The 24,869-nt window shown below is 36.8% G+C and overlaps 2 protein-coding genes across 15 annotated transcripts in view; both read left to right on the top strand.

The window, feature by feature from the left end:
• slc4a5b (solute carrier family 4 member 5b) overlaps positions 1–17,736 on the top strand; it is a 52,787-nt gene extending 35,051 nt beyond the window's left edge. For 9 of the 14 annotated variants that reach the window (XM_079599103.1, XM_079599102.1, XM_079599108.1 and 6 more), the window contains 19 exons: positions 3,673–3,830; positions 4,738–4,825; positions 4,909–5,063; positions 5,654–5,782; positions 5,860–6,034; positions 6,869–7,002; positions 7,114–7,385; positions 8,838–8,893; positions 8,989–9,180; positions 9,327–9,440; positions 10,121–10,234; positions 10,426–10,587; positions 11,568–11,746; positions 11,827–11,899; positions 13,161–13,229; positions 14,721–14,894; positions 15,664–15,837; positions 16,667–16,782; positions 16,906–17,736. In XM_079599103.1, the coding sequence (XP_079455229.1) occupies positions 3,673–3,830; positions 4,738–4,825; positions 4,909–5,063; positions 5,654–5,782; positions 5,860–6,034; positions 6,869–7,002; positions 7,114–7,385; positions 8,838–8,893; positions 8,989–9,180; positions 9,327–9,440; positions 10,121–10,234; positions 10,426–10,587; positions 11,568–11,746; positions 11,827–11,899; positions 13,161–13,229; positions 14,721–14,894; positions 15,664–15,837; positions 16,667–16,780 (2,532 nt within the window). In that variant the 3' untranslated portion in view covers positions 16,781–16,782; positions 16,906–17,736. The remainder of the gene's footprint in view (positions 1–3,672; positions 3,831–4,737; positions 4,826–4,908; positions 5,064–5,653; positions 5,783–5,859; positions 6,035–6,868; positions 7,003–7,113; positions 7,386–8,837; positions 8,894–8,988; positions 9,181–9,326; positions 9,441–10,120; positions 10,235–10,425; positions 10,588–11,567; positions 11,747–11,826; positions 11,900–13,160; positions 13,230–14,720; positions 14,895–15,663; positions 15,838–16,666; positions 16,783–16,905) is intronic. The other 5 variants (XM_079599098.1, XM_079599096.1, XM_079599100.1 and 2 more) reach the window with 2 other exon arrangements.
• Positions 17,737–19,453: 1,717 nt separating this feature from the next.
• LOC306991647 (tubulin alpha chain, testis-specific) lies at positions 19,454–24,546 on the top strand. The gene is made up of 6 exons (XM_079599697.1): positions 19,454–19,621; positions 20,033–20,255; positions 21,259–21,407; positions 22,090–22,242; positions 22,887–23,414; positions 23,837–24,546. The coding sequence occupies exons 1-6, from the start codon at positions 19,619–19,621 to the stop codon at positions 24,128–24,130; spliced, it is 1,350 nt and encodes a 449-aa protein (XP_079455823.1). The 5' UTR covers positions 19,454–19,618; the 3' UTR covers positions 24,131–24,546.
• The last annotated feature ends 323 nt before the right edge of the window (positions 24,547–24,869 follow it).

Raw genomic sequence — 24,869 nt, 5'->3', positions numbered from 1 at the left:
TTTTAGAAACAAAAGCACTGCATCTTGGGCCTCGACTCATTTTTTGAGCATTTATGCAATAGAGGTGATAGATATGAGCCATAATTACGTGCTGTGGAGATAATCTCCATATAAAGCTGGTATGATTTTTGCCACGATTTGGCCATCTGAGACAAATGATGAGAATCCTAAAAGATTCCTCGGATCCTCGACAAATATCTGGAGTCTTTGATCGCTAGTTTGACATGTTCACCGACAGCCGATTAATGACCGTTGCGATTAAATTTGACCTCCGACGAAATTCTGGCAGTGTCAGAAGATTTGACACACAGTCCTGCAGTGTGATTTCTCCTCGGACAACCATCAAATCAAAAACCAACAGAAGCTCAGAACCAGATGACACAATTATAGAGACAACAACAAACCACCTGCCCCATACACATCATCTTCGTTTTTTCAAGACAAGCCATGATCAAAATGAACGCTAGCGATTGTTTTTGTTTTCTAGCCACCATTTAAATCCTGTCATTGAACATGTCACGGATTGACGATGTAAAACCCAGGACGAGTCTTCTAGCGTGTGTCCGTTATTAACGTTTCTTGACTGCTGTACAGTCTGACATTAATAACATCTGAGATCCTACAGTGTGGCATGGCTTACAGCGGGATCATGTTCGTGCAGTCTGACAGGCAACAATCGTACAGGACTATTATAAACCGTACAGTGTGCACCCGGCTTAAGTCACTCAAGTGCTGCCAGCCCTCATTAGTCTTTTTGTAATATTTTCTTTCATTTGATCATTGGTTTTGTGGTGCAAAAACGAAAACAATGAAGCACAATTATGAAATGCACAACAAAGCTCTTATTTTTGCCAAGGTATTTTGAGGCGAACGGTGCCGCCACTGTCGGCTCACTAGACTTCAAAGTGGACCAATCCTGAGTCCACTTTAATGAGTTTCTCTGCTTATAATGACACCCACGCCTGACTTTCATGTGGTCACTGCCCTCGAATAGGTTTCATTTAGGGCCTACAGGAGCATGCTGAGTTTGAAAGTCAAGGGTCCCAGGAATTATGGGGGGATAGATGTCAAATGCATGCAGATTTGCATTCAGGCATTACAAAGCTCTTTGATTGATTAACTTACAGGTTTAGATGCCGGCGCCCCAAAATAAATTTAGACACTTGATCCACCTTTAAAAATGTATGAATGTCATTGCATTAGATAACAAAACGTCAAACCAAGTATAATTGTTTCTTCAAGAAAGATAGCAGAAGCACACTTTTCAAGCAAATCCTTTCATAAAAGAAGTTTATTAGGTTTGAAATGAGAGGAACCAACTTTACCTTGAGCCAGTTGGTTAAGCGTCTTTGCAAAAATGAAAAGTTAGTTCAGAGAAAAGCTGTAGCATTTAGCCAGAATGCTAGTTGTAGTACGTGAGAGCTTAAGACTATTTTTTGAAGGTCTTGGTCTTGTTTCGGTCTCGACCGCATTTGTACTCGGGCTTGTCTCGGTCTCAGATTAAGAGGACTCAGGGTTTTATTTACTGGTCAAGACCACAACTGCGAGGATTTCATTAAATTGCAGGTGCATTGTCTGATTTATTTGTTAACATCAGTAATGTGATTGAATGTCATACTTAAATGCTTCAAATGCAATCAATAACGAATTTCTAATTTGAATACATTGTGCTGGTTCAGAAATCGAGGGATTGTGTCAAAAATGTCAACAAAATGAATACAGATGCCCACCAAATTTAAGATATGATTGCAAAAAAAATCCTTGTGTGAGATCTTGATTTTCATATTATAACATAAAAAGGAAATAAAAAGGACATAAAAAGGAAAAGCCTCCGCTATTGTGACAGACTCATTCCATCCTCTGCATAGCTGCTTTGATTTACTTCCGTCTGGTAGACGTTATAAGGTACCTTTTGTGAAAAAGGCCAAGTACAAGAAGACTTTCATTCCAACCGCCATTGATATTTTAAATAGGAAATAGGAGGGAGGGGAGGGAGGGGGGGGGGGGATATCTTAATTGTGTGGTTGTCTGTTGTATATATATTGTTTTTATGCTGTATATTGTTTGTTGAGCCTCTGTCTGAAGACAATTTTCTACCCCTTGTGGGGATAGACAATAAAGCTTTTGAATTGAATTGAACATACACTTTATTAGGTTCACCATGATGCGAATCTCCCGTTCCAGCACATCCCAAATAAAAGCTGCTCAATTGGATTTAGATCTGGTGATTGTGGAGGCCATGTCATTAAGAAACCAGTTTGAGATGATTCGAGCTTTGTGACATTGAGCGTTATCCTGTTGGAAGTATCCATCAGGAGATGAGCACACTGTGGTCATAAAGAGATGGACATGGTCAGCAACAATACTCAGGTTGGCTGTGGCGTTTTAATGATGCTCAATTGGTACTAAAGAGCCCAAAGTGTGGCAAGAAAATATCCATTACACCATTACAGCACCAGCAGCCTGAACCGCTGATACAAGACAGGATGATCCATGCTTTAGTGTTGTTTACGCCAAACTCTGACCCAACCATCTGAACGACCCAGCAGATATCCAGACTCATCAGACCAGGCAACATTTTTCACATCTTCTATTGTCCAGAAGATTTTCCAATCTTCTATTGTGCATGCCTAAATGCATTGAGTTTCTGCCCTGTGATTGGCTGATTGGATATTTGCGTTAACGAACAGTTGAACAGGTGTACCTAATAAAGTGGCCAGTAAGTATATAATATAATTAAGCAATATCACAAAAGCAAGACTGCTGTGTTCACGAATATGAGCATGATTACAAACGTGATATTGATTTATACTAACAAAATTTTATTTTTAAATCATTAATCTCTGCATTATTCATGCAGCTTCTGTGCCACCTCTGCAGTGTAAATATACATTTTGCTGTTATTATCTTTCATTTGATTGGTAACGGCTCCATATAGTGTTGCATTATTGTAAATGTATGTATTGATTAAATATAAGACATTTCTGAGGCAGTAAATGTGCATCTTTTATGTGAATTTCAGGAGTGCTGGTCTGGTTTTGGTCTCGGTTTAGGTGGTCTCTAGACTACAACATTACCAGAAGGTCAACTTTTTTGAGGCCATTTTGTTATAAATTAAAATGTTTGTGAGGAGAATAAGATCTATTATGGACAGAGAAGTAGAACCTGCAGATTTGATACTCAAATATAGACCGAAACAGCAGCGAACGATCTGACAAGAGGCTGAACAGGGTCGGGACATGAGAAGGGAGCTTGTTTATTTGTGGCAGAAAGTGAATTGACTCTGAAAGTGGCATTAAAAGATTAAAAGCTGATTTTGACGATAAGCACAGACCATTCCATATCCACGTGTTCTTTGAGGCCACCGGTGCCAATCGGCTGTTTTTATTGGTTCGTGTGTGTGCATTGCTTGGTTTTCCCGGTGTGATTGTGTAACTTTATCGATCTGCCATTGGAAAAAATTAGACGCTTCCCATTTCCATCACATGCAGGCACGTCAGACATTGATAATGGAGCTCATATTGATACTGGTATCATGAAAGAGGCATGAATGAGGCACAAACTCTTTCCAACATGGAAATTTCTTGACCTAAGCATCTGACACAGACTATGTGGTCTAATTTAAACCCACTCACCCATGATGCCTAACTGCATTGTCATCTCGCCCACCAGCTGAAGAATAAATTCATGAAGAAGATCCCCAGAGATGCTGAGGCGTCTAACGTGCTGATTGGAGAGGTGGATTTCTTAGACAAGCCGTTGGTGGCCTTCGTACGTCTGGCTCAAGCCGCAACGCTAGGAGGCCTTACTGAAGTCCCTGTGCCTACCAGGTGATCATTCCCAAACATTTTGCATATGTTTATTGGCTGTTGAAATAGCCAATAGCCTTTAGTTTTATGTTACAGTCTGGCAAACCCGCACTTGACTTATACCATACATTCCAGACATTTCCTTTGCAATTGATTGGAAATACAAGTGTTTGTGCAACCAAAGACAAATTATGATTTCTGCATTTAAAAAAAGAATTATTACGTTTTTTTTTTTTTTTTTTCAGTAAAAGTTTCTAAGCCTATGGAAGCCAATTTCTGCCACATAAGGAAAAATCATGCTTTGGTAAATAATAATTAAAACAATTAAGACAAAAAGTCAAAATGACATAAAAAGTCAAAAATATTACATGTTAAAAGATACTAAGCTAAAAAGTTGAAATGACAGTTGAAATTGACCAAAACAAAAGTCACTTTTTCAAGATAATTTAGATGTCATTTTTATTTTTTATCTCTTTTTGACTTTTTATGTCATAATTTTATGTGGCAGAAATTTACTTCTATACTAAATATCCTTAAAAAAAGATACATTTATTTGAGATAAATATTAGGACTTTTTCTCAGAGAATATTTTGTGTTATTTATTGTTTATTATTATTTTAAGCATAAATCTGACAAACTTTATTTAGGTTTATTCAATTCAATTTATGTTTACAACAAGATTGAAAACAATTGAAGAATTATATAAATGTTTAATTTAATTAGTTAATTTAGCTTTTCTAGTAAATCTGATAAGAAAGTTTGGATATATTCGTTTTACTGGAAGACAAGATAAAAAAGGAAATAAAATTAAGTGAGATCATCACGTTTTAATCATATTTTTGGAAATCAGAAATTTCCGATGTGATTTGTAATTGCTTACATTTTTTATCAAATACAATGTGAATTGTCTCTGTGCTGTGTTTTCCAGGTTCCTCTTTGTGCTGCTCGGTCCCAATGGCAAAGCCAAATCCTACAATGAGATCGGTCGGGCCATGGCCACACTCATGGTTGACGATGTAAGAGAAAGTATTAGTAATTCTGTACCTCAAAATGTAGCATCATCACAGTATTTGTTAACACGTCTGTGTGTATCTGTCAGCTCTTCAGCGACGTGGCCTATAAAGCCAGAGATCGGGAGGACTTGATTGCTGGGATTGATGAGTTTTTGGATGAGGTGATAGTTCTTCCTCCTGGAGAATGGGACCCCAAGATCCGCATCGAACCCCCAAAGAAACTGCCTTCAGCAGATATGAGGTATTAAATCATGAATCTACGTAAATTACCAGTCTGGGGTCAGTATATTTTACTTTTTATTTCAATAAATGAATACTTTCATTCATTGTAAACATTGTAAATGTGCACAACTGTTTTCAACATTGATAATAATCAGAAATGTTTCTTGAGCAGAAAATCATCATATTAGAATGATTTCTGAAGGGTCATGTGACCCTGAAGACTGGAGTAATGATGCTGAAAATTAAGCTTTGATCACAAGAATAAATTACATTTAAAAATATATATTCAAATACAAAATTGATCAAATAAATGCAGCCTTTGTGAGCATAAGAGACTTCTCTCAAAACAGTGAAAAATCTTACTGACCCCAAACTTTAACAGTTTTGTCAACATAATAGACATACCGTTTACACACTGCATTATCATTAAAAGCTCACTGTGAAAAATATGTTGTAACCTAAAGCATGTACTTCATGTGGTAGCATCTAAATGAACTGACTTTATTCAAGTGAAAATATATGATTCCGTCATATTAAATGTGACTTTGAATTCATGATGTTGCATGTGTCAGGGAGTTTGCACAGAGTTCATTGTGTTTGTTTCTGCAGGAAGTCAGTTTTCTCTCTAAACGAGCTGGGCCAGCCGAATGGGAACGCAGGAGGAGGCGCAGCGTCTGCAGAAGACGAGGAAATGCCAGCGCCGCATGAGCTTGGAGAGGAGCTGAAATTCACTGGCCGGTAGCGTCCGCTGAGCCTGCTAGTGCTAGAGTTTTAGATTGACCTTACGTGACCTCTGAGACTTTCTGTTTGTGCAGATTTTGCGGAGGACTGTGGCTGGACGTCAAGCGTAAAGTGCCCTGGTGTCTCAGTGACTTCTATGACGGCTTCCACATCCAGTCGATCTCTGCAGTGCTCTTCATTTACCTGGGCTGCATCACCAATGCCATCACCTTTGGAGGACTGCTGGGGGACGCCACGGACAACTACCAAGTAATTCACCTCCTAGCCACAAATGTTTGGATATAATGCCCAATTTTTTTTTTTGGACATAATGCCTATTCAGTAATCTCAAAACAGCCAAATATGAAGCAATTAGTTGGCCTGGCCTGTATACAATTTATATTTTAGAGTGCAAATTTTAAAAAAAGGAGAAAGTGAGAGAAAGTTTAAAATAAGACATTTTATAATAAAAAATAATTGTAAGAAAATGTACAGTATGTGAGAAATAAAGGTGCAATTGTGTGATATAAGGTCACAATTATGAGAAAAAAAGTTGCAGCTGTGAGACATAATCACCTTTTTATTTTTTATAATAAATAATAATAATGCATTATTAAATTCTAATAATGACTTATGTCATAATTTTGACTTTTTAAGGAAAAAATTGAATTCATAAAATGAGATTTAAAAAAATAATTGTGACAAAAAGTCGAAATTATGACAAATAGTCGAAGTTATGACAAAAATGATAAAAGTCAAGATTAAGACTAACTATGACTTAGTATCTTATTTCGACTTTTTGTGTCATCATTTTCTTGTAATTACAACATTTTGTCATAATTTTTTTACTTTTTATCTCGAAATTACGATATAGTATCTCATAATTTCACCTTTATATGTCATAATTGTTTTACCGAAGCATTTGTGGCAGAAATGGGCTCCCATAAGAAGCAGGCTTCTTAAAATTTCTTATCACAATATTAAGTCAAAATTTGAATACATTAATTTCAAGTTTTATATATTGAAAGTGCATTCAGTGTTTGAACTTTTTCTGTTTTGTTATTTGCTCCATTATTTTTTGATGCGTCTCGTTTACTTTTTTAGGGTGTGATGGAAAGCTTTTTGGGCACGGCTTTGGCCGGCGCGGTCTTCTGTTTTTTCGGCGGTCAACCGCTCATCATCCTCAGTTCTACGGGACCGATACTGATCTTTGAAAAGCTGCTTTATGAATTCAGCATGTGAGCGTGACATCCTGTGATTTAGAAATGTTGAAAATCCTCTAAATATGTGAGTCAGCAGCAGTCTTCCATTGAGTTTGGTTCTTTAACTGAATTGTCGTCTGTGTTCAGAAACAATGACATTGACTACATGGAGATCCGGCTCTGGATCGGCTTGCACTCCTGCCTCCAGTGTCTGATCCTGGTGGCCACAGACGCCAGCTACATCATCAAATACATGACGCGCTTCACCGAGGAGGGCTTCTCCAGCCTCATCTCCTTCATCTTCATCTCTGATGCCCTTAAGAAAATGATGGGCACCTTCAATTATTACCCAATCAATCGAGAATTCAAGCCAGATTACATCACCAGCTACAAGTGTGAGTGCCAGGCTCCTGATCAAGGTGAGTCTGACCCCTTGACCCAGTGAAAAACAACCTATTTACTTTCTTCTTACACTTTCCTGACTTTTCATTCACCAGTGCATGTTATTCCAAGAATAAAAAAAAAATATATATATATATTATAATAGTCACCTTTATTTATATAGCGCTTTATACAACACAGATTGTATCAAAGCAGCTTTAGAGTGATAACAGGAAAATGATTCAATGATGCAAACATTGATGTTCATGTCGGCTGTACAGCTAAGGTCAGTTCAGTGTTGATTAAGTTCTATTATAAAGATCATCAATTATTAAATTAGTTAATTTCATCTATAAAGCAGTTCTGCAGAAAACAGTGATGTCATCGTCCAGCTCAGTTCAGTTCTCATACAACAGCGTCAGGACAGTCAGATAATACTGTTGAATATTAAGAGTCCCCAGATAATTATAATATGAATAACAATAACAATGTTTCAAAATATTTTATTCAAAAGTGGTTATTATTATTTTTAAATAATAATATTTTTGATATATATTTTATTAAAAAGTAATTAATATTTAAAAAAATAAAAGTATTATTAATAATTGATCATATTTGATGAATAATGATTAATAATAATGTTTGTTTTTTAATATGTTATTCAAAAGTTATTATTATTATTATTCAATAATACAATTATTATTCAATGATACAGTTATCAATATTAGTTTCATAATTGTTATAAATAATTCAATTTTGTTATTATGAATAATAATAATAATTACTTTTGGATGACATATTTAAAAAATAGTATTATGTTTTAAAATAAATTATTCAAATATAATTAATATTCAAAATAATACAAAGTATTGCTATTATAATTATTATTAATAATAATTACTGTAATAATGATAATATTTTTTTATTATGAATAATAGTAATTGTTTTTTAATAAAATAAAAAATGTATTTAGTCCAAATTTTTTGTCTTTTGATGAAAATATCATTTAAATTTAGTCAGTGTTTTGTGTTGCATTAATTAATTTGTGTCAATTCTACTAAAATGGCGTTTTATTTTTGTCAACTAAAATGACTACAATTAATAATTAAATTTTACTCTCCACAAATGACTGCAATCCTGCATTCACTCACAGTTCTTGATCCAGATCCAAAATATTTTCTGTTGAATATTTGGTTTCATTAATGGAGGAAAAGGGTTTTCCAAACTTAAATGTTATATTGACTTTTTTTGGTTTTTGGATGCCATATTGGTTTGTTACGTCTGACCACTGCAACTTATGTGTATCATATTTGTTTTTGCCGCCCATACTCGATTTGGCTGCTGATTGGAGTAAGTATCGTCGACTGGCATGTTGTTAAAATTCTTGACACCCCTTGAACATCTAAATAAGCTGTTATTGTATGATATGTATGATACGTCTTGTCAATAAGCATAAAACACTATTAGTGCTTGTTTACCTTCTGTTGTAGTGGCTTTCAACACTTCCTCTCCATTAGGCCTTGAAAACATCTCTGATTACTCTATGGTGAGTTGAAACTGTTATGCATTTCATAAGTTTTTCTTCACAAAAGATTGCGTTTTGTGGTCGATGCGCACACACAATCTCACTCCTCCTCTCAGTTCAACTTCACGGCTCTGGACTGGAGTCAAATGACTAAGAAAGAGTGCTTGAGATTTGGCGGTTCCCTGGTGGGCAAATCCTGCAAATACGTCCCAGATCTGGCCATGCTGTCTTTCATCCTGTTCTTCGGCACTTACTCCATGACCATCTCGCTCAAGAAGTTCAAGTCCAGCCGTTACTTCCCCACCCAGGTTTGGACACACATGTATTTCCCACGCATGTCAACACACCTGCCTGTGTATTCTCTGGTACAGACTGTATGGAGACAGTTTTCCTTATCCTAATCCATATTGTATTTACCTCTCTCTTCCCCAACTTGCTTTTGTTTTTCTCCAAGTGTCGCGCCTTGATAGCAGATTTTTCCATAATTATATCCATCCTGGTCTTCTGTGCTCTGGATTATGTGCTGTCCTTGGATACTCCCAAACTGCATGTGCCCACCCAGATAAAGGTCTAGAATGTGTCATATTTATGTTATACCACAGACATGCCTTTTACGTTGGTTATATTTAAATGAAATGCTGCCTTCAAGTCTTCATCATGTTGTATATAGGGGAAAAGCACACATGAATGTCACCATAATGTTGTATAGTGGTAAGTTTTTGCATAAACATAGCCGCTCAGATAAAAGGATAGTTCACCCAAAAATAAAAATTCTGTCATTAGTTACTCACTCTAATGTTAATCTGAACCCGTAAGACTTTCGTTCATCTTTGGAACATAAAGGAAGACCTTTTGATGAAATCTGAGAGCTTTCTGTCCCTCCATTGACAGCTACGCAACTACCACCTAGATTCTTCAAAAAGTTCATTAAGAGATCGTAAAACTAATCCATATGAATTGAGCGGTTTAGTTCAAAATGTTCTGAAGAGAGACGATCTCTTTACATGATGAACAGATTTAATGTTCATTCACATGTAAACATTCATCAAACACATCTGTTGTGGTAAATGCAAGCTCAAGCATGTTTAATGCATCATATGTAAACTTCTCAGAAAGACTTGAAGGCATCAAACATGCTACTGTTGCATTTTGAAATCTATTGCACTTTTGTCTTTCATCTCTAGTTCTTATTTAGTTGTGTCTAGTTTTCTATGTCTTCATATTTCTTTTTCCTCTGCAAATGTGCAGCTTCGGAAACTCATCAGTGATTTTGCAATCTTCACGTCAATCATGACATTTGTTGGTCTTGATATGTTAATGGGGCTTAAAACACCTAAACTGATTGTGCCAACCGAATTTAAGGTACGTTGTGCAATGGATACACGCGCATCTTTCTTTACCTTCCATTTGCATTGATTGAGCTTTTTCTTCATGATTATGTACTAATATATCATGTTAATCCAATGTGCTTTACAAAACATGCAATGTGATTTCAGTGACAACCATTGGTTATTGCTATGCTGACTTTCTTGAGTATTGTTATGTGTGTGTAGCCCACGCGGCCGGATCGTGGCTGGATCGTCATGCCTTTAGGGAAGAACCCGTGGTGGATGTGCATGGCCAGTTTTGTCCCTGCTCTGCTGGTCACCATCCTCATCTTCATGGATCAGCAGATCACAGCCGTCATCGTCAACCGAAAAGAAAACAAACTAAAGGTGCTGGACGTCACCTATGAAACTTATTAGCTTTTAACAACACTCATTCTCACACTCTAGAAACCACTCAGAAACACTGTATCGAAATACAAAAACTAAAAAAAGCTGTTGGTACTTTACATAAAACTATATAAATATTTGATGAAAAACTGTAAAGTAAAAGTAAGTAAAAGGCCTTTTAGTATAATTCTGAAAATGTCCCCCTTCAGGTTAGATGTGTATCCTTGTTGTGAAATATTTAATGATTTTTATAAAGTAAACATAAGAATAATTTTTATATTGTTAGCAATATGCCAAGGTTTATTTTGAACTGAAGGTTTACTTGATTATCCATACATAATTATTTTTAAAATCATGTTAAGGTGTATGTATCAAATATACAACAGGCTTTTGAGGAACATTTATTTGTTCATCTCTCAATCATCATTGAATCACATTGCATTATGTTTTGCCCCCACAATAAAAACTAGAGCTTTGATTATAAAACTAAGCATTTAATATCATCTTACTAAGACATATTATTGGTAGATATAGAGTGACGACTGATATTTATATGCATTTTATAGAAGATATCAGCAACGGCATGAAATTGCATATTTTTGGGATTTTTTAGGACTATTATTTCATGTCACGCTTTACAGGGTTTAACTTAAACTTAAAAAAAACAGAATTTTCTAAAAACTATGTACCGGTAATAATTTTAAAGTTGAAGTTCTAAGATTATTAAAACTGAAATAAAACTAAATATTAATATATAATAAAAACAGATAACAAAATTAATGAAACTTATAATAAATACTATAATAGTATATAAATAATATTAAAACAACACTGGCTAGCACCCACTGGTGACCAAGCGCAATCCCCCAGCACCATGATGTTGAGTTATGATTATGTAATATGCATGCATGTCCATAAGCATTAATGTGTTGTTCCATCTAGCATTGCACAACGTCTTTTCCCCGTTTTCCCTGGAGCAGAAAGGTTGTGGTTATCACCTGGACCTGTTCTGGGTGGGCATCCTCATGGCCGTTTGCTCCTTCATGGGTTTGCCCTGGTACGTAGCGGCCACGGTCATTTCCATCGCCCACATCGACTCTCTGAGGATGGAAAGTGAGTCCAGTGCTCCCGGTGAGCAGCCACAGTTTCTTGGTGTGCGGTAAGTCAAAGCAAGACCTTTTTTTGTAGATTTAAGCGTAAATATTAGTGTGAGAATTATTCTGTTTGTGTTTATCGTAGGGAACAGAGATTCACAGGCATTTTAGTGTTTGTCCTCACTGGAGTGTCTGTCTTCCTTGCACCAGTACTACAGGTAATCAAAACTGCACTTTACTTTTATAAAATCATGCTTGTTTTTTGTCACTTGAGCACTATTTGGACAGTAATTGTTTTAATGGGGATGTAAGGTAAATGCAACATTTCAAGTCAAGTCACCTTTATTTCTATAAAGCAGCTTTACAGCGATAAACAGGAAAATAACGATTCAATGATGCAAACAGAATTCAATTCAAATAAAGCACCTCTGAAAAGACAGTCATTATTCTTTTGAAATCAGTTCAGTGTTGATTCATTTCGGTACAATAACTGTGTAAAGTACATCAATTATGAAATTAGTGAAATTCAGCTTTAAAGCAGCTGTGCAGAAAACAGTGATGTCGTAATAGTCTCAGTGCAGTCAAATCAGTAACATTGCTGAATATTAATATTATTGAACATTTAGTTTGTAGTTTTATAATCGTGCAAATCCAGAATATCTGTGTTTTTCTCTCACCACCCATGTATAAATCCCCAGCCTAATTAATGCTAATTATCTCTTGGGGAAATCTTATTAAAGCCCAACTTTATTAAAAATATTTAATTTTGGATCAAATGTAGTGTCCCATTCATTGGCAACCATATAAACATTCACCGCGCTATATAGATTCTGGAATTTCTGTCAAATACAGGCTATTTTCACTGTGTATACAATATGCTTCAAATTATTATTCATATATGTAAATACGCACTGCTTTAACAAAAAGACAAGGCGATGTAGGTACTGTGGGGAAAACTAATAAAGAATAGCATCAGAAATCTTTCTTGTTTAAAGTTTATGGCACCCCAACTCGGGAACTTAGGTATCAAAATTATCTCAGAGTTTCCCAGTAGTAAATATGTCTTGAGAATGTCCAATTTCTGACTAGGAAACTCTTGTTTACAAAATATTTCCTTTAGCATGTGAAGGCAGCATAACCATTGAAACTGTAGCGTGTAAATTGTCTTATTTTTAAAATATATTTAAATATTAAAATAATAAAAAATTATATTATTTTTCTATTATTAAATGTGAATTTATTAACTGTCTAAGCAATAACAGACATTTTGTTTACAGCTGTCAATCATGTGACTGAACATGTGAGCAGCAAGAACTCCACCGTGAATAAATCGCCAAACAAATGCATACATTTTTATTATCACTGAGGTGCCATGAAAGTGTATTTTTACAGACGTCCCCATGAGAAACAATAACCATCCGAATAGGGCTTTAGTGAAATTTAGAAGCTGTACAAATAATTGTTTGTATTTCTACACAGTACATCCCTATGCCTGTGTTGTATGGTGTGTTCCTGTACATGGGTGTCGCTTCTCTCCATGGCATTCAGGTACACGTCGTCACTCTGTAAGAGCTGTTCAGATCGCTGCGCTGCTGTATTAAACGAATGGTTCCCCCAAAAATGAAAGTGCCCCTATTATGCTTTTTCAAATATTATCTTTCATGCAGTGTGTAATAAAGCTGTTTGTGGATGTAAAAGCTCTGCAAAGTTTCAAAGATCAAAGTGCACGACAAATAAAGTCATTGTCCTTAAAGAAAGATGTGATTCTGAACTGCCGAAACGAGTCGTCAGTTATTATCGTTTTACTTCCTGTACTAACCTACGTAGGTTTGTAACAAATTTGCATAATGCCCGTCTGTGATCTTCGTTGGCTGCTCGCGAACAACATCTACTTTGACCCTCAAACACTGTAGTTGTAGCTGAGACTTAAAGAGTTTAGTTTGTGTTGTCGACATGTAGAGAAGACGCTGTTTTCTGTGCTAAAAAAGCAAATCTGCTTTACACGCTCTCCCAAAGGATGAGGAGTCATGCTGGAATTGATATGGTAAAACCGACGTCATCGTTACTGTTTCACTGCATCAAGCACTGAGGAGCTGAAGTTCAGTTATGGTAATGGCCGTTTCGTTTCCGACACTGTAAGCGGTAGACCAATCACAACAGACTGAGCCATCTGACCAATCAGAGCAGAGCAGAGTAGACCAATCACAATAGACTGAGCCATCTGACCAATCAGAGCAGAGTAGACCAATCACAACAGACTGGGCCATCTGACCAATCAGAGCAGAGTAGACCAATCACAACAGACTGAGCCATCTGACCAATCAGAGCAGAGTAGACCTATCACAACAGACTGGGCCATCTGACCAATCAGAGCAGAGTAGACCTATCACAACAGACTGGGCCATCTGACCAATCAGAGCAGAGTAGACCAATCACAACAGACTGGGCCATCTGACCAATCAGAGCAGAGTAGACCAATCACAACAGACTGAGTCATCTGACCAATCAGAGCAGAGTAGACCAATCACAACAGATTGAGTCATCTGACCAATCAGAGCAGAGTAGACCAATCACAACAGACTGGGCCATCTGACCAATCAGAGCAGAGTAGACCAATCACAACAGACTGGGCAATCTGACCAATCAGAGCAGATTAGGCTTTTATTAAACCATTTTAGACACTGTTAATAAAGAGCTGATATTGCAATGTATATTATTCAAGTGTCTTTTGACCATGTATGCACGTAAACCTGCAGGAGACTCCAAAACTCCTAAACCTTTAAAATAGAAAAATAGGGGCACTTAAAATGTTTTTCCTCATGTTACAAGCCTGTATTACATTCTTGCTTTTGTGAAGCAAAAGGAGAATATCTGAGCTGCTCATTTCTATACAACAAAAATGGAGGATTAAACAGTCAAGTTTAAAAAAAAAGAAAAGAAAAGTATTTTGTTTGGAAAAGAAATAATACTGGGTTAAAAAACGACCTTAAACTATTACGTATGTATATATACTTCAGTAGTTTTGTCTTTTCTACTTAGTTTTGGGAGAGGATGAAGCTGTACCTCATGCCAGCCAAGCACCAGCCAGATTTCGCGTTCCTGCGGCACGTCCCCCTGCGGCGCGTGCATCTCTTCACCCTGGTGCAGATCATCTGCTTGGCCGTCCTCTGGATCCTCAAGTCCACTGTGGCCGCCATCATCTTCCCTGTCATGGTGCGAGTTCTCCACACACTCTGCTTCTCTGGACCAATCACTAGAAATGTGTTTAAAACACACGCTGATGTGGTTTTTAGGTGAATCTCATGAAGAGATGTTTAGGTCACATTTCACCCCAAAATATAAAGAAACAAATCTGAAAATATTCTTAATTTTCATGAAAATAATGTTATAGTGCAAAAAAAAAAAATCATTTTTTTTTGTTATTTTTTACTTTTATTTTGCATCTTAATGTTCCTAAAATAGGTTTTATTTTTTCTATTCAAAATATTAAATTTTTATTCTAAAAATAATGATAAAAAATCTTAAAATAGGCGCATTTAATTTAATTTTAATTATTTTATGATATGATATATGTATATGACCTGGAGTTTTCGTCAGATCTTAAAATAGGCTTTTTTATTTTATTTTATAATTAAATATGACCTGACCTTTACATATATGTGACTCTCTCAGAATATTAGCATGTAGTGTGTTGTGTGTATTTGATGTATTTTATTTTTATTCTGAAAAATTTAAAATTTGTTGAAAAGATGCTTAATTTTTATGAAAATGTCAGTGTAAAAAATTTAACTATTTCTAAAATAGGCTTTATTTTCTATACACAGGGTATTGGAATTTTTTGTGTGTGTGGATGAAATATGAGCTGGAGTTTTTGTGTGAATCACCCATATGTGACTCGCCCAGATTATTAGTATGTCGTTCACTTTTTGTATTTGAAGACTATTCGCTTGCACAAATGCCAAGTAACTTGTTCCTCCGTCAGATTCTGGGCCTGATGGTCGTGAGGAAGATGTTGGACCTGGTCTTCTCTCAGCATGACCTGGCCTGGCTCGACGACATCCTGCCTGACAAGGACAAGAAGAAGAAGGAGGATGAGAAGAAAAAGAAAGAGAAGAAAAAAGCCAAAGCGGAGGAACACAACAACAGCGATGAAGAGGTAAGAACAAACAGATGTGTGAGATGTTATCATGCGGATACACTCATGAACACAGAGATGATCTTATGTTGTTTGTGTGTGTGTTGTGATTTAATCATATTTTATCTTTTAATTCCACAGTGTTGCTGAAAAGGCACTGTATAATAACACTTATTACCATTTAAGTCCCTGCTAAATTTTCCACTTAGCATAGCCAGAGTTGTCCTCTTGTCTCCTGGTCCTTTATTGTGTAGCTTGTGGTCATTTGTACAGTGCTGAATGATGATTTTGCATGAAATATGTATTCATTCAGGGTCCAGAATTAACACTTGGCCTTGGTGAGTAAACTAAACTCTTACTCGCCAACTGTGGTAGGAACTGCAACAAAGTGCATGACTTAAATTTCAATATCGCTAAATGTTCATCTAATGCAAGCACATTGAATCAAAGCAATACAAACAGTGTATTCTAGAAAAGCTGGCAGCACAACACAGCTTCAAGTTCATTTTGGACCCTGGGTACGTACACTTATAAAATATACACTACCGGTCAAAAGTTTGGGGTTGTTAAGATTTTTTTATGTTTTTGAATTAAGTCAGTAAAAAAATACAGTAAAAACAGTAATTGAGTTCAATATTATTATAATTCTATTGAAATATATTTTAAAATGTAATTTATTCCTGTGATCCAATCTTCAGTGTCACATGATCCTTCAGAAATCATTCTAACATGCTGATTTGCTGCTCAAGAAACATTTCTGATTAAAATATTTGCATACTGAGCCCAAACTCTTGAGTGTTAGTGTACCTGCATGCATATTGTCTGTTGCAATGGTGTCGTCTTCTCCCAGTCAAAGTGTCCCAAAGACTCCCTCCCGTCAGTGAAGATTCCTCTGGAGCCAATCAAACCTTCAGCCCGTCCAGCATGCTGTCCAAACCCCTCTAATTCTGACCCCTCGGCCTAACTGTGAGTACTGTGATGCGAAGAGATGCTCTTCCATAAGCAAATGACTGTTTGACATGATTTCAACTTGAAACTCATCTTTATGTATTTTTTCCACTTGTTTCTTTCATATTTGTGTTTGAGTAGCAGCATCATCCTTGTTCTACTTGCACGCCGGGCGAGTCAGACCTGGATTTGGACGGATCCCGTCACGCGTCACATCCCTCACACGAACCCGAAGCGTCCGGCTGATCAAACACACACAAACCATGTTTGTCCTCACACTTACGATGAGATACGATCTGAGTCATCATTGGCAGTTTCTCAAACACACGAGGCTCACAGATGCATGATATTTTTACGTCCCTTACCAACGCAGCAAGTGACGCGCGTTTCCAAACCCACATTGACCATATTGCGCGTGAGTCATTCAGACCTTGGATTTCACTCAAGATTCTTCAATTAGATCTGCCAGTTTGAACGGCTGAGCTCATTTGCTGCGTGTTAAGATAAGATTCATGCATGAATACTGTGAAACCCTATTCAGAGAAGACCTGGAAATAAAAGTAAGAAAAATAAGTGGAAGAGGTTTAAACTAAGTTTATGATTTCATTATCATTGTATAAATATATTCAAACTGTATGATATTAAATATGGATTTCATAGAATCTAGTGAGACACAAATACATTGAATTATAAGTAGAAAAGCAGTGTATCTAATAGAATTCAGTTGGATTAAATTTGCTGTATTGCATTACAATAATATATATATATTCCAGAAATAGATTTTCAGTTCATACTGTAGAATTTTGTATTTGAAAATCAAAAATGTGTAATTGAGTAATGTTGGAATGTTTTCAGACAGACGTAAATGGGTCTCTATGGTCCTTGATAACAACGCACAGGTTTTGTTTTATTTAGATTGTGTTTGTTCATTTGTATTTTCTTCAAATAAAGAATAAAAGAGGGATGAATGTATTTTTATTGTCATTTTTAGTTCTGTCAACCCTTAGTTTCCCATGTACAGATTTACATGTGTTGTGTCACAGCTTTTTGGACACTAGTACCTCCGTACTTTTCATGCTAACATTTATAATGTTATTCTATATATTCTATATATATTCTTTGTTATTTAAAAAGTAAAGTCAGCAGATGGTTTTGGGATGTTCTATCTCAACAGAAATTATTGATTTCTAGATAAAACTGGTTAAGATAAAGCAATCGGTAAAGACAAACTAAATAAATCTTAGAAATAACTCTGAGTTTTTTTCCATGGAAGAGAACTTGTAAGTACTGTGTAAAAGTATCGTCCTCCATATAATCACAAGTGTTCCCGGAAGATTATTGTAGATCTGGCATTCTGTTAATCAACACACAGGTTCATGAGGTCATAGGTCATCCGATATGACCACGCAGTCAGAGATCATTTAGTTAAAAGCAGGTCTCCACTATATTCATAATCATATTAAAGTTCACCTGAAATCAAACTCCCATGAAGTAAATGTTACGAGAAGCATGTTGTTTGCGTTATTAAATCTTGATAAATATAAATCTGTCCTCACCTCTTAGCCACCGGAGAAGGTAATGGTCGGTTTGATTGGACAGTTGATCCAACACATCTGGTATTTTCTCCCGAAACTGACCAAACAAACGACATTTAAATATAATAACATTTATTTGACCTGCAGGGTTAATAACTCTGAAGGTTAGTTTTGTATGCATAACATTTTTATATAATGATAGCACTACTGTTCAAAAGTTTGGGGTCGGTAAGAGTTTTTATGTTTTTGAAAGAAGTCTCACCAAGGTTAAAATAATTTGATCCAGTGAAAACAGTAATTGCGAAATATAATTACAATTAAAAATTGTTATAATATTACTATGATCTTGTAATAATGCACCTTAAAATGTAATTTATTCATGTGATCAAAGCTGAATTTTCAGCATCATTACTTCAGTCTTCAGTGTCACATGATCCTTCAGAAATCATGCTAATTTGCTGCTCAAGAAATATTTATTATTATTATCAATGTTGAAAACAGTTGTGCTGCTTAATATTTGTGTGAAAACTGTGATACCGTTTTTTTTCCAGGAATCTTTGATGAAGAAAAAGTTCAAAAGAACTATGACTCACACTCAAAATACTAAGTGAAAATATCTTGAAATTCAGGAATAAAAATGCTAAAACAAATAGATTTTGTGCATTTACTTGCCTGTGCTAAAGCCTCAGTTTGTTTGGGACTGAGGTCTCCTACTCGTCCGCTCATTGTCAGCATCTCGAGCTCGTGCACCTGTTATTTATACCCGGTCACGAGCGTCGCTAAGGTAATGGATGCAAGATGCATTGTCATTCTGAAACAATCCATAAACAAATCCAACAACAGACTGCTTTCAAACTGAAAATAAATTACCCCTTTGAAAAAAATAATAATTACAAATTCCCTCAAAGATAATCAAATACACTAATTGTATGTGTTCTAATAGGCTACTAGTTATTTATAAACATATGTCTATTTGGAAGTGCTGGTAAAGGTAAAAACAGGTTATATTTAAATATTTGAGGTATGGACCAATAATAATCCTCCAATACGTGATTGACATCCATATTATAATTATATTCTGAATTAATCCAATAACCGAGAAGGTGGGCGGGGTCAGAGTTCATTGCGATATAAAGTCCTGCGAATTAATTTCAAACAACAATACCGGCATCGGCAGACGAGAAGAGTTCCACGCATCCAAATCAGAACAAAATAGAAATAGAAATTATCAAATTTCTTTCTACTATAGATATATGTACACGAAGGCTTTCGTATCTACACCATATTTACATTAAACCTCCTTAAAATACTTCTTCAAAATGGTGAGTAAATTTCTCAGTAAGTTAACTTCTTCGAAAAAGTTGTTAACGTTAACGTTAGCCGACCAACTGTCATTCTTCTTTTCAGATTTATAAGTTTCACTTGTATCAATAATATGATGCTTGATGATCAAATTAATTGAGTAGACAATTCATTTGGTTTAACTAATTAATTTGATTATTTATTAAATTATTTTGTCAAACAATAAACCTCCTTAAAATACTCCATAAAAATGGTGAGTAAATTTGTCAGTATTCGAAAAAGTTAAGCCGTTAGCCGACCAACGGTCATTCTTCTTTTCAGATTTATAAGCTTCACTTTATCAATAATATGATGCTTAATGATACAATTAAACGAGTAACGTTAGGCAATTCATTTGTTTGAACTCATTCATTTGATTTTTTTTCCTTCAGCGCGAGTGTATCTCCATTCATGTGGGTCAGGCGGGAGTTCAGATCGGCAACGCTTGCTGGGAGCTGTACTGTCTCGAGCACGGCATTCAGCCGGACGGACACATGCCCAGCGACCAGACCACCTCAGGCGGAGATTCATCCTTCAACACCTTCTTTAGCGAGACCGGTGCCGGGAAACATGTTCCCAGAGCCGTGTTCGTGGACCTCGAACCCACTGTCGTCGGTCAGGATGCATTTACACTTCACTACTTTTTTAGACTTTAACAAAAAATGTCAAAAATACCTCACTACAGTTACTGTAACTACTGTAAATCATAAAAATAGTTTTCATTATTATTTTTAGTTCAAGTTACCAAATTATATTGTAGTAAAAGTGATGAACCTGATTTCACCAAGTGACAACTGTTCCTCCTGGATCAACATCTTTGTTGCTCAACAACCAATCAGATTTGAGGGACAAGTTTAGAGTTAATGTCAAGTTTAGGCTTACAACCAGGGTTAGGTGTTAGTCACCTATAATTTCCCTCTGATTTTAGGGATAGCTTGTGAGTAAGGGTCAAGTTTAGAGGTAGGTATATGGTTGGGACCAAATCGAGTATCAACATGTTGATCAAGGAACATGTCTTGCTTGGCAAAATCACAGTGAGTAAAAGTAATATTATATTGACAAAAACCTGTTTTTTCAACCCCTCGTCTCCAAAAACCTGCCAAATATAGAGCACTCAGCATTCCAGTGTTATTATAGTAATTTTTATGTACTATTATGTTTTTTAATAAAACATTTTTTATAGCTTAGTACAATTTTTATTACTTTTTATGTGTTTTAAAGTTATTTTGAGTAAAGATTACTAAGGGCACATAATATATATATTTTTTTTAAATATTGTGCACGAATAAGTAATTTATAACAAATTATTCAATTAAAAATTGTCAATTTTGATTGCATGGTGACTTAAATGGTGAGTTCACCCAAAAATGAAAATTCTGTCATCATCTACTCACCCTCAAGTTATTTAGACTAAACCTGTATGAATTTCTATTCTGGTTTCTTTTGAAGAATATGAGTAACAAACAGTTGATAGGCCCACTTCCATAGTATTTTTTCCCATACTATGGAAGTCAATGTACATCAACTGTTTGATTACCCATATTCTTCAAAATATCTTCTTTTGTCTTAAGCAGAAGAAAGAAATACATTTTTTTCAAATTAATTTCCCCCCATTCAGATGAGGTTCGAACTGGAACATACAGACAGCTGTTTCACCCAGAGCAGCTGATAACTGGGAAGGAGGACGCCGCCAACAATTATGCCAGAGGCCATTACACCATTGGCAAGGAAATCGTAGACCTGGTACTTGACCGCGTACGCAAACTGGTAAGACATTTTTCTCTGTTTAGTTAATACTGCTTACTAGAGATGCATGATTACCATTTTCTAGGCCGATTTCTGATTTTTCATTGAGTTTGACCTGTCAATACCGATTTTAGCCGATTCCGATTTCATTTTTTCTAACTACAGCACACACAAATATTTATTTTCTATATATATTTTATAAAACACCATATACTTTTACCCAAGTTTAAATGGGTAAATTTTCTATACATTTTTTTGAGTCTTCATTTTCTTTTCTGTCATGGACTACTAGAGTTCTTGTTAAAACACACTAGACACGCAAATTCTGTGCATTTAGGCACTTTTTGTGGCACTTATATTTTGTGTGAAATCATATTATTTTTTTATCCATCAAAAGTGTGCTTTCACTTTAATTGAGCGTGAGCAGCGCAGCAAAAATAGACTCGGCGCCGAAACCCCCGCTTCACTGCTGCTCAAGCGATGCTCCTGCTCCCGGTGTGAATGCACTCATGTTGCGCGATGTTAATCATGCATTAACAAGTGCATTTGACCGCCATAAAATCGGCACATGTCAGACTGACCGGCCGTTCATGGCAGATCATGTGAAAATCGGCCAATTCCGGTCACCAGCCGATCAATCAGTGCATCTCTACTGCTTATACTTTTTTATAGATGAACTAATAGTTTGTGCTTTTGTTTTTAGTGCGATCAGTGCACTGGACTACAAGGATTCCTCATCTTCCACAGCTTTGGCGGTGGAACTGGATCGGGTTTTGCTTCATTGTTGATGGAGAGGTTGTCCGTTGACTATGGCAAGAAGGCCAAGCTTGAGTTTGCCGTTTACCCTTCGCCTAAGGTACCATATTTTAAAAATTTAGTTCCCTTCACTTTAAAGTCGCAATGAAACCGTAGTACCGTCAGATATTTTCATATAAATTGTGACCTACATACATACGAGTGAAATGGATTATTGAAAAAGGAAAAATTATGGCAGGCTACTAGTCTCGATCTGTCAGCAGAAGCTTGCAGTTGTAAGAATGGGGCGGGTTTAAGTGGACTAAATGATTGGAGAAGTCCAGCATACATCCCTAGAGAAAGGTCTGTCATTTCACCGGATTATCGAGTTATGATTTTTTTTTTAAATGGTGCTAACAAAATATATGCATGGATGAATCATTCACAATAAGATCCATAACAGGCATTATAGATTTTGATGTTATGATGACTTTAATGAGCAAGACTGGGTTGAATTAATTTTGTGGAAAGAGTTAAAAGGTGCAGATGGACACAGATCTTAGTGATCAAACCAGTAACCTTAAGTAGTATTCTTACTGCACTTAACTCCACTTAACCCCGTAAAACACCGTATCAACCACATAGCAATGTCCTGGAAACCACCTCAAGAACCACTCACTTTTTCCCCAGAAAAAGTAAAATTGTAGTTGATTATGAAAAACATTATAAATACATCAAACTGTTTTCTGTGTGATTTTTCTTGAGGTTTCCACCGCAGTGGTAGAGCCCTACAATTCCATTCTAACCACACACACCACCCTCGAGCACTCAGACTGCGCTTTCATGGTGGACAACGAGGCCATCTATGATATCTGCCGCCGTAACCTGGACATAGAGCGGCCCACATACACCAACCTCAACCGCCTCATCGGCCAGATCGTGTCCTCCATCACCGCCTCCCTGCGCTTCGACGGCGCTCTCAACGTCGACCTGACAGAGTTCCAAACCAACCTGGTGCCGTACCCGCGCATCCACTTCCCCCTGGTCACGTACGCCCCGGTGATCTCCGCCGAGAAGGCGTACCACGAGCAGCTGTCCGTCATGGAAATCACCAACGCTTGCTTTGAGCCGGCCAATCAAATGGTGAAGTGTGACCCCCGGCACGGGAAGTACATGGCTTGCTGTATGCTGTACCGTGGAGACGTGGTTCCGAAGGATGTCAATGCCGCCATTGGAAGCATAAAGACCAAGAGGACCATTCAGTTTGTGGACTGGTGTCCCACAGGGTTCAAGGTCAGTCTGTGTCTTTGAAGGGCAATTCACACTGCACGACCGACACCGACTGACGGCAACAGACACTTCATTGGGTTTTGTTGGATCTGTGGGTTACCCGTTGGCATTGGTCAGCGCTGGTTTTCAACATTCAATCTGGGTTTGTTGGATTGTGGAAAGTGAGAAATTACATTCTTAGAAATAACATGATAGTCTGCAGTAAAGATCATGTGATTTCAGTTTTGATCACAGAAATAAATTACATTCTAAAATATATTTCACAATATTACAGTTTTTACTGTTCAAATAGATGCAGCCTTGGTGAGCAGAAGAACAAAATCTTACAGACCTCACACTTTTAAACAGGATTGTAAATATTCGCATGATTTTGTTACGTGAGGAAAAACGTGTTTCTTAAACTGCTTTTCTTCTACTATAATCAGGTCGGTATCAACTATCAGCCGCCAACTGTGGTTCCAGGAGGTGATCTGGCCAAAGTTCAAAGGGCAGTCTGCATGTTGAGCAACACCACAGCCATCGCCGAGGCCTGGGCCCGTCTGGATCACAAGTTTGATCTAATGTACGCGAAGAGAGCCTTCGTGCACTGGTACGTTGGAGAAGGAATGGAGGAGGGCGAGTTTGCGGAGGCCCGTGAAGATTTAGCCGCTCTCGAGAAAGATTACGAAGAGGTGGGAGTCGACACTCCCGACGGAGAAGGCGAAGAGGGAGAAGAATAAATGTGATTTTACTCTTAATGTTCTGAACATAGCAATAAATATTGACTTCTTTTGTTCTTCTTTCTTTTTGATATCTAGTCACCAATAAACCACTAATCCAAACTACAATGTACAGTACTTTACATAAGGAGTGTTACAGGTTACCACACTATAGATAAAACAGTTCAAAAGACATACTGGGATTTTTTGTGACCACAGAGTCAGGACCTCGGTTTAACGTCTCATCCGAAGGACAGTGCTCTTTGACAGTATAGTGTCCCCGTCACTACACTGGGGTGTTAGGACCCACACAGGCCACAGGGTGAGCCTCACTAACACAATGAATGATTTAAAGTCATGTCACTGCATCCTTTAAAAGGCTCATATACAGTCTGATGGAAGAAATCATCATAATATGGGTTTTGCATAGTGTGTAATGTATTTGAGTTGGTGTAACAATACCTGATGGCCACTAGAGGACACCCCCTGGTGGGCAACAACCAGGGGGATTGTTGCGGTGTGGTGTGCCGAATAAACCAGGCATAAACAGAGCAGTCATGTTTCTGGTTTCACTCGTGTATGCTTTGAAACACGACATAATAATGTGTTAGTATAGCATATTGATGCAGACATAACATAGTGTGTGTAACTTCACATCAGTGTGGTTTCTTTTGGAAATTATTATTTATATTGCTGTAAATCTCTGTCTTCCGTATCCTATTGACCCTCCCTGATAAACACGATTACTTTCAAAACTTTT

This window comes from Phoxinus phoxinus (assembly GCF_949152265.1).
Source record: "Phoxinus phoxinus genome assembly, chromosome: 23".
NCBI classification, from domain to species: domain Eukaryota; kingdom Metazoa; phylum Chordata; class Actinopteri; order Cypriniformes; family Leuciscidae; genus Phoxinus; species Phoxinus phoxinus.
Note: the sequence above shows the minus strand (reverse complement) of the source record. Positions and strands in the feature narration are given on the sequence as shown.

Excerpts from the sequence above, each read along its gene's own strand:
- LOC306991647 (XM_079599697.1), top strand. Across the intron at positions 21,408-22,089 it reads TTGACCGCGTACGCAAACTG|TGCGATCAGTGCACTGGACT; the intron begins GTAAGACATTTT and ends TTTTGTTTTTAG. Across the intron at positions 22,243-22,886 it reads CCGTTTACCCTTCGCCTAAG|GTTTCCACCGCAGTGGTAGA; the intron begins GTACCATATTTT and ends ATTTTTCTTGAG.